This window comes from Tachypleus tridentatus, chromosome 10 (assembly GCF_004210375.1).
Source record: "Tachypleus tridentatus isolate NWPU-2018 chromosome 10, ASM421037v1, whole genome shotgun sequence".
NCBI classification, from domain to species: domain Eukaryota; kingdom Metazoa; phylum Arthropoda; class Merostomata; order Xiphosura; family Limulidae; genus Tachypleus; species Tachypleus tridentatus.
This window is the reverse complement of record NC_134834.1, coordinates 50,727,249-50,740,284: the sequence shown is the minus strand read 5'-3', so window position 1 is coordinate 50,740,284 and position 13,036 is coordinate 50,727,249. Positions and strand designations below refer to the sequence as shown.

Here is a 13,036-nt window from a genome sequence, read left to right as displayed (position 1 = left end):
ATTACATAAATACTAAAATTAACAACCTTGTAACAGTATGCATGTATGTAAGCATAAAAAGTTCATACTCCCGAACTCTACACAACAAAATAGTCCTAACATGTAACAAAAACTAGTAAATGAAGTCACATAACTTACATGTGCATTTCTATTAGAGCGAAGATATGACAACAAATCACCTCCTTCCATAAGCTCCATGATAATAAAATTTGGATTATTGTCAAGACAAATACCCAGAAGCTGAAGAATGTGCTCATGTTTAAAGTTACTGGAAAGAAAAACAAAACAGAAAGTTACTACATCATCTATATCAACATAAACTAGTTATTCAGTTTGAACTAAGTACAGTAAATTAACTTAGTAAAAAAAAGCAAAAACAACTACTTCAGTTTATCTTTTAAATAAAGGTATATGCCAAATTTAAAACTTTAAAGACACAATTAAGATAATAAACACATGAGAAAAATTGAATTTCACAACTTAAACTTTTAAAATAGGACACAAGATTTAATACACTAAAGAAACAAACCTCATTAACTTGGCTTCTTTTAGGAATTCTCCTTTTTCCTGATCTGTAGCACCTTTTCGTAATGTCTTTAAGAAAAAGAAAAAAAAAAAAGAGACTGTCTATACCATCTGTGTGAAAGAAAACAGAAAGCATACCACATAATTTTGACCAGCATTTTCTTTTTCTAAAAATTATCAAATCTTCAGTACAATCCACTTTTGACACATACAGATGTAGAAAAATTAATATAATACCTTGTAATGACAATTATATTTGTTTTTTTGGCACAAGGCAACATCATAGGGTATATGCAATTTGCCCACCACAGAGAATTGAACCTCAATATTTTAGCATTGTAAGTGTATAAACTGTGGATTGTCAATTATTAGATGTAAGCACCTTGAATAATTTAACTTTAATATTGGTGTTGGGTTAATAGGGAAGTTATAATTTCCATAAAGTATATCCCTTCTTTCACAAGATTAGCTTTTCTCCTTTTGTGCTGCCCTTTATATGCAAACTTTTTATAACTTATGCCACAACCTATCTGCTGTCCCCCATTAGTATTAAATATTCCAACACGTCTCTAATGCAAATCAACATACGACATCTCTCCACTAATAGGAGAGCACCAATATCATGTAACATGTACAGCTCCCTCTATGTGCCATTAACAAGCCATCACTTCAAAGTTTGGCAGAAGAGTGTAGCCCCAGAAGACAGTGGGGAGGAGGGTGGGAAGTACAAAAAGAGGGAAGTACCTGTCTAAGGAGGGGTACCTCACTACTTCTGAAAAAGGTATCTTCTCATTGTGAAGAATTATGAATAAACAAGGCAGAAGAAGAGGGGTGCACATCCGAGTGGAAGAGGATAAGTCAGAAGAGTGATACAGAACCTGAAACTACATTATAGATAATTTCTCCAAAATTTTTCAAAATTGCAGCAACCATAATTTTAACTATTAATTGATGTAGAATGGCTATAGTGCAGTAAAATGTACTTTGTAAGCCAAGTACATCCAAAATCTCCTCACTGGGTACCAACATCTGTGCAAGAATAAAATGAGAATCATACTGCCTTCATCTCAAGCCACAAAATTGTAGATGTGAGGAAATTAACGACTCAAGGTCATGACAGAGGAGTGGCATTGTGCCAAGGATCCAGGAATGTGGCATCTGGAAATACCCAGGAGAGAGATAGAAACAACCAACATATACCCTCTGTGACTCACAGTATGAAGAGAAAGATTAAGGGAAGAAGACTGACAACCTTAAACCTGTAAGAAGATTTATGTTGATTGGTCCATTCAATATCTAAAAACAGTTTCTGGGATATTTACATCCACACAAGTGTAGGATGAGGACACCCAACTGAAGAGGTGAACTACTTTGAGATGTCTTACTCTGTTGTATGTATTATGAAATCCAGTAAATAGTATGTTTTCTACCCCAGAAAAACACCACTGCTATACTACAAACAAGAATGGTTATAACCATCTGTGTGAAACCCATCCAGTAGTTTGGAATTGGTAAGTGCTAAGGACTTCTATACTCCACTGGAAGAAAGATTGAGAAAAAGAGAATTGAAGAGTCTGAGGGACTCCAATACCCAAGACAGAAATTGTAACGTGATGAAGATAATGGAAGATGATCCACAAGCTCAACTGCATAATCTTCTTCAAGAAACAATCAAGATCAGAAGCAAGGGAAAAGGTGAGGTGGCAAATTTTATCGAATGTAATATGGTGTAACGTATGTTGGGAAGCGAACAAGTAGGAATAAGCCAACATGGATTAATTACCAAACCTAAATGATAAGTGTAAACAGAAAAAGATACTAAAAGAAAAGGATGTCTGGGAATAAATAACTTGGAACCCCTGAAGGAAGCTGCATGGGTAATATAACAACAAAGAGCATGCACCAGGAATAGAAGTTTATCTGGATTTGAACAAGAACAGAGATGAGAAATAGATGGAAGGGAAATGAACAAAATGGAGGAGTTATCCTCATGAGCCACTGAGGTCTTGAGAAGGAAGAAATGATTCAGATAAAAGAGAAGATATGTTGGGCGGTACAGTGTGCTAATGACATTGACAGTGAATATATCCGATTGATGCAGTCTATAAGCTAAAAGAATAAGGAAATATGTCTTAAGGGATAGGTAACACAAAAACATAAAGCAATAGGTTCAAACAGAGGGAAAGTAAAGAAATGGAATACAACATTAATGTCTCATTCTGGATGTATTGCACATCTAGGCAGCTGATTTATCTGGATAGAACGAATTAAAAGGGTAAGGACAGGGGAAGGCAAGTTCCTATGGTAACAAGAAAAATGTAAAATATGGGATAGAGCTGCCAGAAACCCAGATATTGAGAAGATTGAAGATATCTTCTCAAAATGCCATGAAAGAAACTCTGAGACACCAGCAAGTGTTGCACAAGAAGCTGAAGCTCACCAAACCAGGGCCCAGGTATAAAACATTTCATTTCCGTTGATCCACAGCCAAAAATGAAGGATGAATGAAATGAACTAAAGAAAATGCCACCTGATGTGAGAAACTAAATATCTTTACTTGAGATTGAACAAAAGCCAGGCAAGAAGATGGAAGATGTGAAGTGCAGGATACAGAACTGATGACTATGTTGATGAAGGAGGTCAGGGGATAAGGGGAGAGGGACTGCAGGAAACAACTGTAACTGGAGTAAAAGCACAGTTGAGTAGACCACTGAGGTATAACCAAAAGGAATTTGTAGAAGGGTGGTATGGATAATGGAGACTATCCAAAGGGGGACATAAGAAATAGAAGCAAGAGACAAAACATCACACAGCTGAGCAATAAAATGTAAATTTCCACATGAGGGTTGAACAGAATCTTCAGTCAGGGTGTGGAAAGGCACAGAAAATTTGGGGGGTGGGGCAAATGATAAAAACAGGCATCAACAGGCTCAGAAGAAAGAGGGGTAATGGGAAGAGACAAAATTTGTCCCACATAAACTGTCCAACATGTAGCTCGCACCTGTGGCCTGAATTATAGCATCAGACCAATGAGATGGACCTCAAATGATAACATTAACTTTGGAATTCGTGCATGACATCAAACAAATAAGTGAAATATTTGGAGACAAAACACAGGTAAATAAGCTTTCAAAAGGAAAGTGAAAATAAATTAAATAAATAAACAGTAAATTAAATTAAGGTAAACTACTCCATATTAGAACTGGAACAAAAGAAAGTTATCTCAACTCAAGCACTAACAAATAAAAAGTGAAGGTTTTATAGTGGAGCATAGAGGGAGTCACATGCCTCATGTGATGGTGGTGATCTCCTATTGGTGAAGAGATGATGCATGATGTTTTGCATAAGAGTCATATTGGAATCTTTAATTCCAATAGGTGGGGGCAACAAAAGTTCACATGTAAATGGCAGTACAAAATAGGAAAAACTAATCTTGTGAGAAGAGAGAAGAATCATATCAGAAACAACAGAATTTATATCAACTTAATTGTTAAAGCAACAAATAGGATAAAATTGTATTTTATGACTCCCCCAAAAATTATACAAAAAAAACATAGCTAAACAAGAAGCATCAAGAATTTTCAATAATGATTTGAACACATGTTCAGTTTTTACTGTATTATATGATAAACAGTGTTTTCCTATAAATGTTCAGTTTTTACTGTATTATATGATAAACAGTGTTTTCCTAAAATTTCTAAGAAGAGTGATGATTAATTACTCTTTTTCAAATAATAAGACAACAACTAAAATAACTTGATTCAATCCTACCTTAATAGCTACTTTAGTTGGGGCTGATCCCTCTCCTTCTAGATCATGAGCAACCCCTTCAAACACCTCTCCAAATGCACCACTTCCAAGGAATTTAGTAAGTACAATCTGCTCCCTACGAATTTGGGGTAGTATTGCCAGCTCCTCATCAGTTGGAATGTCTCTAAAAAGTAGCCAGTCAGAATACATTGTTACCCACATAATTATATTATAACAATATAAAGCAAATAAACAAGCTAAATCACAACCATCCTAATATTCTATTAAGTTGACATTTTCTACAAAATAACAATAACTTAAATGTACTCCTGAACACAACTAATTTTATAATGACAATTAAAATATATGAATATGATTAAGTGATTCTACTGTTCATCAGCTCAGTATAATTATATATTTTTCTTCCTACTAACTTGGACTTTTGCTTATATTACGAATGAGGTTTCTTTTAAAATATTATAAACCTGGATTCTAATTTAATTTACTGTTTTATCTACAATGCATGTGGATTAATTTTACCTGTTTTACAGTTCATATAAACTAAACAATGTTCCTGTTTCTAAATAACTTACTCCAAGGCATAAAGAGCATTGGTCTGGTGCACAAAGTTACTGTGGTGAGGTAACTCCCTGAGAGTTGCTAGCTCCAGATCTGTGTCTTGGAACCGTCGTCCTGTCTCTTGAAGCATCTTTTTATCATTTTCTCTTCTTTTACGGACTGTAAGATAAATCAACATTTTAATTAATTTTAATTAAACTCCTTAACTGGATATTAGAAGAAAAATTTTAAGTTAAGCTTTGAATTTAACTATAATAAATTAAGCCTTTAAATTCAGTTTCCAAAATAAAATAATTAATTTATTGGTTACAAATTCATCAATTATTATGTTTAACAGACAGTAAGTAAAACAAAATATTTACTAATAAAATCATCCTATTTGTAGACACTAGTAATCTAAAGTGTATTTATACTAAACTTACCAAGAATAACTGCTGCACAAAGAAACAGTATGATGAGAAAGACAGCAGATAATGAACTAGCAAGAATGATTGCAATCTCCTCACCTTCTTGAGTGGCTAAAGCTATAGAATTAATACACAAAATGAAACAGCTTACTACAAAAACATCTAACATCTGTGTATGATTTCACATTAAACATACCCATAAGCAAAGTACAAAAATTTTCAAAAGGAAGAAATCTTTTATACAAATGAATCCCAGAATGTATTTTACTACCAAAATAACAAGTTTCTCCATTTTGTTATAGTTTTATTTATATTTAATATAACTTTTTTTAAAAAAAATTAGTCAACCTTATGACTCCAGCTAACTCTTCAAACCCCTTTCTGCATGTTATGAGATTTTACTAAGTTAAAATCAAAATTGAATTAAACCACTTTACTATAAACATATTTTAATGGAATTACTATTATCATGTAAGTTATAATGTAATGTTTTATATTATCTAAGTTTTGTTCCTTTATTTTAAAAGGAAACATCTAAAAATAGCAATTTAAACTGCAGTTTTTGCTGTCATGTAATCTACTTGTGGTTACAAGTCTTAAACTTTATGAGCTATTATACATGATACTGTGAGATAATAATGTAGACTATCAGCATATAAGGTCAAATTAGCATTCCACTTGTCTCTCATTTGCTTCTGAAGAATTTCTAAATATTTCTCGATGGGGGTTTGACATTCTAATACTTCTAAGCTAGATCAGCCACATCCACTTGCAAAGTCAAAGCTATGTTGCCAAGTGACAGCTTGAAGTTAAATGGCATGCTTATGATCAATAGGAAGAGTAGATTTTGCACTATCTAGTTATAGACTGAAAAAACGTCTACCAGTGTATGGATCTGTAGCATGAGATAAAAAACAAAAGCTTAGTTCATTGCTCACTTGAGAAGAATGTAGTACTTGGCAAGTATTTCTCACCCTGTATGTATTAGTTTGCTAAATAGATTGAATTTAGGTTTTTTCATTTATATTTTAATTAGTTAAGTATTATTTATGTTTATAAATGCATATTTGAAAAGTTTATGATTGTATACATTTAACTTGGTTTGAGTTTGAGTTGGGAAATGTCTAGACATTAAGAGTATAAAGACAGAGAATTGGATAGGAAAATAAAAAAAAAACTATGTAAGAAGATAAAGACAAAACTTACATAAGAGTAAAACATGATTCAAAAGTTTAAATGAAAATTTAAATGGTATGCACATTTCCATTTAAACATTTCATTGCACTGAACATTGATGATATCTAGAATTAATGATATAATAGAGAAAATGGAAAATGAAATATAAACATTTACTTTATAAAAACATTTGATAGTCATTTAGAAGGTTATAGAGATTATGAAAATGAAATGTAAAAACTATAAGATAATAAATAGTAATTTTAGACTCAAAATGACAATCACATTGCACATGAACTATTCTGAGTCTGAGTGCAAATAACTATATTAAATAATGAAAGTTTTTTTATAAATAGTAGAAAAAAATCAAACTCAAATATCTCATTTTTTAAAAACTACATAATCTTAGAATTGTTTAAAATAAATTTAAAACTATTTCATCACATAGTTTTATTTTTATAAACAATTTATATAAGACTTACGTACTTAAATGCAAGTAAGTAATCATTCTATGGTTAAGTATATGAAAACTGTCAACACTGTCTATAATTTAAAACCTGCATTATTCTTTATATTCTCTAGAACAGTGCTCCTCAAACTTCATTCATTCATGTACTACCTTCACAGTTTTTGCCAGGTCTCCATACCACCTGTACTATTATTTATGTTGTTCTTAATATTTTTCTTTAAATCGACTTACTTTTTCTATTTAAAGAAATTTATTTTAAAAGGAAATTTCATGAAACTTTTATAAATGGAAGGTCAGTATCACTTACAACAATATTTATTTATAAATATTATTTCTCTCAAAATGACATTGTTATAACCAAGTGAAAAGTAGTACTACAAGTGGTAATAAATATAATCAGTTTTAAAAAGTAACCCCAATATTCTTTATGGTTTGTTTCAAAATGGTGCTTGAGGTTGGATGATTTCATATCAGAATTTGTGAGAACCTTCAAACATATGGCACATAATGAAGTAGGATTGCCGTCATTGCATGTCTATGAAAAACAAATTTTCAAATAATTTTTCATCATATTTGCAAGCTGTTTTTGTTTTCTTTGAAGCTAGTACTTTTACAACACTAACAGACAGTTCAGGTGATTAATTAATTTGGTCCTCGTAGAGATCACCATTTTTTCACATTTCCATCACAATCTTTACCTTTGTGCTTTGAAAATCCAATTTTTAACCACTGATCCATGATGAGTTCAAGAGAAGAAAGTAAAGATCTCAGATAAACAACCATAAAATGAGAATCTATGTCTAACTTTAACTAATGAATGTGACTTTTGGTATGTTATTGAGCATGCTTTCTGAATAATGGCTAACCAACAAGCAGATCAAATTATGCATATGTCCTCTGAATAATAACCAATGTTTAATAGTTGGCAGATGATGTAAAAAATACATTAAAATTTATTCCTTTTTTTAGATTTTTTTTCTAATACATATTAAAACAAATATATAACTATCAAAATAAAAACAATTGTTCTCGTACCACCTAAAATCATCTCTTGTACCACACTTAGGGAAAACTGCTATTGAATATACCAAGAAAATTTCAGCTGTCACTTCATATTATCGCAACTAAAAACTCTTCACTCCTGACAGTTTCAGTAGTTACTCTAATTATTCTATTACAGCTTCCACCTGATAAATTTTGTCAAAGTAATATTTAAAAAAAAAATTAACTTATCATACTAAGTTTACTTACCACTAGGTTCTGGTAGGAAGAAGGATTTACTTTCAGTGCTGAAATTACTAGAACCATAGTTGTTAATAGCTCGAACTCTAAAAATGTAATTGACTTTTGCAGGTAATCCCTCAATGATCCACATATTGTTGGAGTTATTATAAACTGTTCTCCAGCTGGTCTCATTGTCATCAACTTTAAACCAAGTCCTGAAGTAGGCATAACAATATTACAAAATAAACATTCTTTAGAAATACTTTTGTAACAATAATAATGAAAGTAATACAAAAACAGTATTTAAGGAATATAAACAAAATGAGTTAACATACAATGATTACATACAAAAAATTAACTTCAAACAAAGGCAAGTCATAGTTTTGCTAAGAAAATAAGGAAATTGAAGTGCCATTTATTCATATTTTCTGTACTGCATACTCATCATATACTAATTGTACCAATAAAGCCAAAATGTAAAAAAAAACAGCATAAAAAAACTAATTCAAAACCTCATCTATGACTATGAGTTCTTTAATAACAATGTAATTTTCACATCTCTATATAAATAACTAATTCAAAGTAATTATCAGTTTACATATAACTTCTTGAGAACTTTTTTTTTTGCATTAATATTCTTCACAAAATAATTTTCATATATTTCAACTAATTTCTAATAGTTAACCATTGGAAATAGATAAAATATATGAAAACCATTTTAGTTTCTTTAATCATTGGCAAATAGTGCCAAAAAAAGCAATAAAATTAATTATGGCTGAGAAACGTAGTATGACTTTCTTCGATTATGAAATGGTGATATGAAATTATCCCCACTTGTTCACAATACCTACTAAATGACCCTGATTTTTTCATGATACCTATTAGTTTCAGCATAATACTAACCTAACTTGCAATTCATACAAAAGATAATCTCCTCCATTATCAGAAACTTCACCCCAAACAACCTGGCTAACACCTCGGCCAACGTCACGAACGTATGGAGGATCAGGTTCAAGGGGTTGATCTCCTAGTGTCTCAAATTCAAAGCCAGCCTCTGGCCAAAGAAAGGTAATGTTTTTGGTGTTTCTATAAAGCAAAATCAGGTGCAGCAAGTATTTTGTTTTTGGTAAAAGAGAAACCAGTTTGAAGTCATAATATGTGGAAACATCTGTAGTCTGAACATCTAATGAGTTCCAGCGACCACTTTCATCCTAAAAAAAAAAGAAATAATTTGACAATTCTTTTTATATTTATTTTAACAATAAAAAACTTTGACCTAAGTTATTTTTAATTCCACTTTTTAATTTGTATTTGGTCTGAGAAAATATATTTTCAATAACATTATGTGTGTCACAATAGATTACAATGGTAATAAAGCTGCCCTACATAAAGTAACAAGTAAATGATATTTGAAAACTAAAAATAATTTTATTAATAGTTAGAAAGATATTAATCAATGGAGTTACAGAAAAGCAAAAATACGTTAAAACATATTGGGGCCTTTCAAAACACATTTGCTACTCATGAAATATGAAGGTACACATATTGTTGAGTTCCATTTCTTTTACCTTTTAGGAAGTTTTAGACACCATGTTTCAAATTGCTTTGCATAATATTCACTTATATTTTAATTAACACTATGGTAAATAAGTATTAGTTAAGTAAACTAATGTCTCTCTACAGTTTTTATTCTGCTCATCTATAGATATGGAATATTACCAATATGTGTGAATATCATAAAATACTTTTAACTAATAAATCTACCTTTATATAATTACACGTAGGGTGTATCACTGTATCCACTTATCCAAACTTTATTTTGTAATTACGCATTTAGAAGATAACTGGATGTTTTATCTTTTTATGAGAAATTTGTTTTAATCATTCAACTATCAACAACAAATTTATTAAGATCCCATTACACAATTGCCACAAGTTAATTACTTAATAAGTGACAAGATAGTGAACAGTACTTTTGAAGACTTTTTATTAAACATAAATATTATTTTCAATAAACATGCAAGGTGCAAGAAGAACCAAATAATTAAATTACTCACATCTCTTTTAACGTACTCCAGTTTATGTTGTATAATTTCTCTACGATAGGGAGAAGGCCATTGTACTAGTAAAGAGTTAGAAGTAGCAGAAACCAAGGACAGATTACTTGGAAGTCGAAAAGTGGAGACTTCTACTTCTTCACTGTCACTATCCCCTCCAGAGGAGCATGCTCTCACCTACAGATATCTCACAATTGTCATGACTGTTGCTCAAAGCTTTAGTGTTACTAAATATTTGATATTCTAACACTTTGAAATGGTAAACTCTTTAAAAGCTATTATGCACAAGTCACTATGTTACATTCAAAATTTAATTAAACACTTTTAATATCAATAAATATGAATGCAATTAATATTATAATGTACATAAATTGTCATATGACTAACAAGCTACGAAAATTCTCTATTTTGGGTCTGTGCATCTTAAATATACAATGGTAGTCAAACACACCTAGACAATAAGTTGCTTACACAACGTTTTGAATCAGTCATTTCAGAGTTCTCTATATGAATACAGATGAAATAAGTAATAAAGTTTTTCAACCCCTAACAGATGCCACACCCACTTCCACCAGGTTTCTTTGAGCTTCATAACCTATGTGTAGATACTACATACATGTGTATATTCATTAGAGAGAGATCACTTTACACTATAATCTACCAATGATTATTTTATATTTGGTATACAGTTGTCATCATGAATTTTACAGAGAATTGACTTCAGTATTGTTAGTTGTTTGATTGACTAGAGCACTTTGGTTGTTTCTTACCTAAATATGTTACAGATAGAGATGTAGTTTAAATCGTATTTAGGTCTTAATATCATATTTTAGTTATGTTTCAAAATACATAATTAAATGATTTAAACATTTTTTAAGTATACGCATACTTTGCTTCTGTTCTCAAGGATTACAACATTATGTGTTGAATGAAAATTTTGCCAAAGAGTTGTGCATATATCCCAAAAGAAACTAATATACCTTGAGGGTACTATTGCCTTCTGTTGAGATGAATAATAAATGGTAAAGGAACCAAAAGGAAAATAAAACATTAAAATTTAACTACATGTTAAAAGGAAAAAGCCTGAAATTTCAAATTTAACAAAAAGAAAATCTTTTATGTTTTTTGGTGTGTTTTTTTATTTTTCAATATTAATAATTTCATTTTATTGTACAGTGATGATAATAGCTAAAGTTAGTAATATGGTAAAGAAACTAAAAACTAAACTATAATATTTACTTCAAAAACCTTTTATATCCTTTACTCCTTTCATAACCATGAATGTATCCATAAAAGTGATTATACTATGATTTTTGATAAAGTATGCATACGTTTACAAACTTTTGCAGGTTACTAGTAAACATCACAAGGCATTAGCACATAAAATATCATGTTTTTAAATTAAGTAATTAAGATATTATAATTAAATAGTTTATTGTTTCTTCTCTTTCAAAATGTGCACTAGGCAACATGCAGAGTAATTTTCATTTTAAGATCAAAAATACTTTTATGCCTGAAAAACAGTTTACATTTCACATGTGAAATCTTAATAACTTCCCAATAATTATCAAATGTTTTTTTTCAAAAAATAAACTTTCTATTTAATAAATTATCGTCACTATCAAATTAGAATCAGTGTAATGTTTGAGAAAATTGAGCAATCTTATATCCACCCTCAAAAATAAGGAAATGAATATAAATTACATCTTTTTTGTTATAAAATCACTACAGATTATAACTCAAAAACACAAATATTTAATCTAAGTAGCTTAAATGTCATAACATTATGCATTTATATATATTTTGTATTATACTGACCCTTCAGCCATTGCTTGCTGAAATAGCAGTTACAATGAAACAGCATATGTACACTCATGTTACTGTATCCAAGAATATAAAACTAACCTTTAGTCTTTACAAAGTGACCTGTCTTGGCTGTGTTTTAGTGGACAAGTATTTTGTAAAATACAATCATATTTCAGTTATGTTACATTATATATGTACGTATACTACTACTATTTACAAATAAGCTTTTAAACTTTTCTTAAAACATAGAACAGTAAATAACAAAATAAAGTAAACAATTATATCTTGTTATAGTTACTTGGTTGCTGCTTGTTCTAGGTTTCTAAGCCTTTCACATGTGGAGGATATGAAATGAAATATTATTTTTGGGTTTTATACACACATTTCAATAACCAAAAAAATAATAAATTACTATGTTGATACCACAGAAATCCATTATAAGTTATCAAGTTTAGTAATAGAGCTGTATGTGGGTTAAAAAAAATTTCAAACAGGCTAAAAACTTGACTTGCCAGCACAAGGATTTGTGTTGAATAAATAAACGAAACCATTATATCTGAAAATGGCTGGGAAAATCAACTGTGGGATATCCTGCACTTTCAACTGGTTATTCACATGTCACATACAGAATTTGGTGCATATAAGGGACTATTTATAAAAATTGGATGAGGGTTACTGTGTTTGATTCAGTACATTATAGAGATATCATATACAAAATAAAAGGAGATTTCTATTTTATATATCAGTGATTTGAGTTCCTAATTCATACAAAACTATAGACTTTACATTTTAACATCATGAACATCTAATTTGAACCAATGTTACATTCAACATACCACATTAACACATAAAAATCGATGTTTAGGTGTAGCTTTTAAATACTATCTCTTAAATTAAGAAATTAAATAATGTATAATTATTTAATTTCTTAATTTGAATGTAAGCAAACAAATGTGATGACATGGACTTTGACCTGTGACCTGTCATAGTTGGGATAAGGAGGTTTTAGAGATTATGCAAATGAAATCTGAATACTATAATAT

The 13,036-nt window shown here is 30.4% G+C and overlaps 1 protein-coding gene across 3 annotated transcripts in view; it reads right to left on the bottom strand.

The window, feature by feature from the left end:
• The window catches only part of LOC143229253 (proto-oncogene tyrosine-protein kinase ROS-like), a 91,206-nt gene that overhangs the window by 11,831 nt on the left and 66,339 nt on the right, over nucleotides 1-13,036 (bottom strand). For all 3 annotated transcript variants that reach the window (XM_076461354.1, XM_076461353.1, XM_076461356.1), the window contains exons 31-38: nucleotides 10,188-10,364; nucleotides 9,034-9,341; nucleotides 8,158-8,345; nucleotides 5,277-5,378; nucleotides 4,869-5,013; nucleotides 4,297-4,459; nucleotides 530-594; nucleotides 139-268 (exon numbers count right to left, since the gene is read on the bottom strand). In XM_076461354.1, coding sequence (XP_076317469.1) covers nucleotides 139-268; nucleotides 530-594; nucleotides 4,297-4,459; nucleotides 4,869-5,013; nucleotides 5,277-5,378; nucleotides 8,158-8,345; nucleotides 9,034-9,341; nucleotides 10,188-10,364 — 1,278 coding nt within the window. The remainder of the gene's footprint in view (nucleotides 1-138; nucleotides 269-529; nucleotides 595-4,296; nucleotides 4,460-4,868; nucleotides 5,014-5,276; nucleotides 5,379-8,157; nucleotides 8,346-9,033; nucleotides 9,342-10,187; nucleotides 10,365-13,036) is intronic.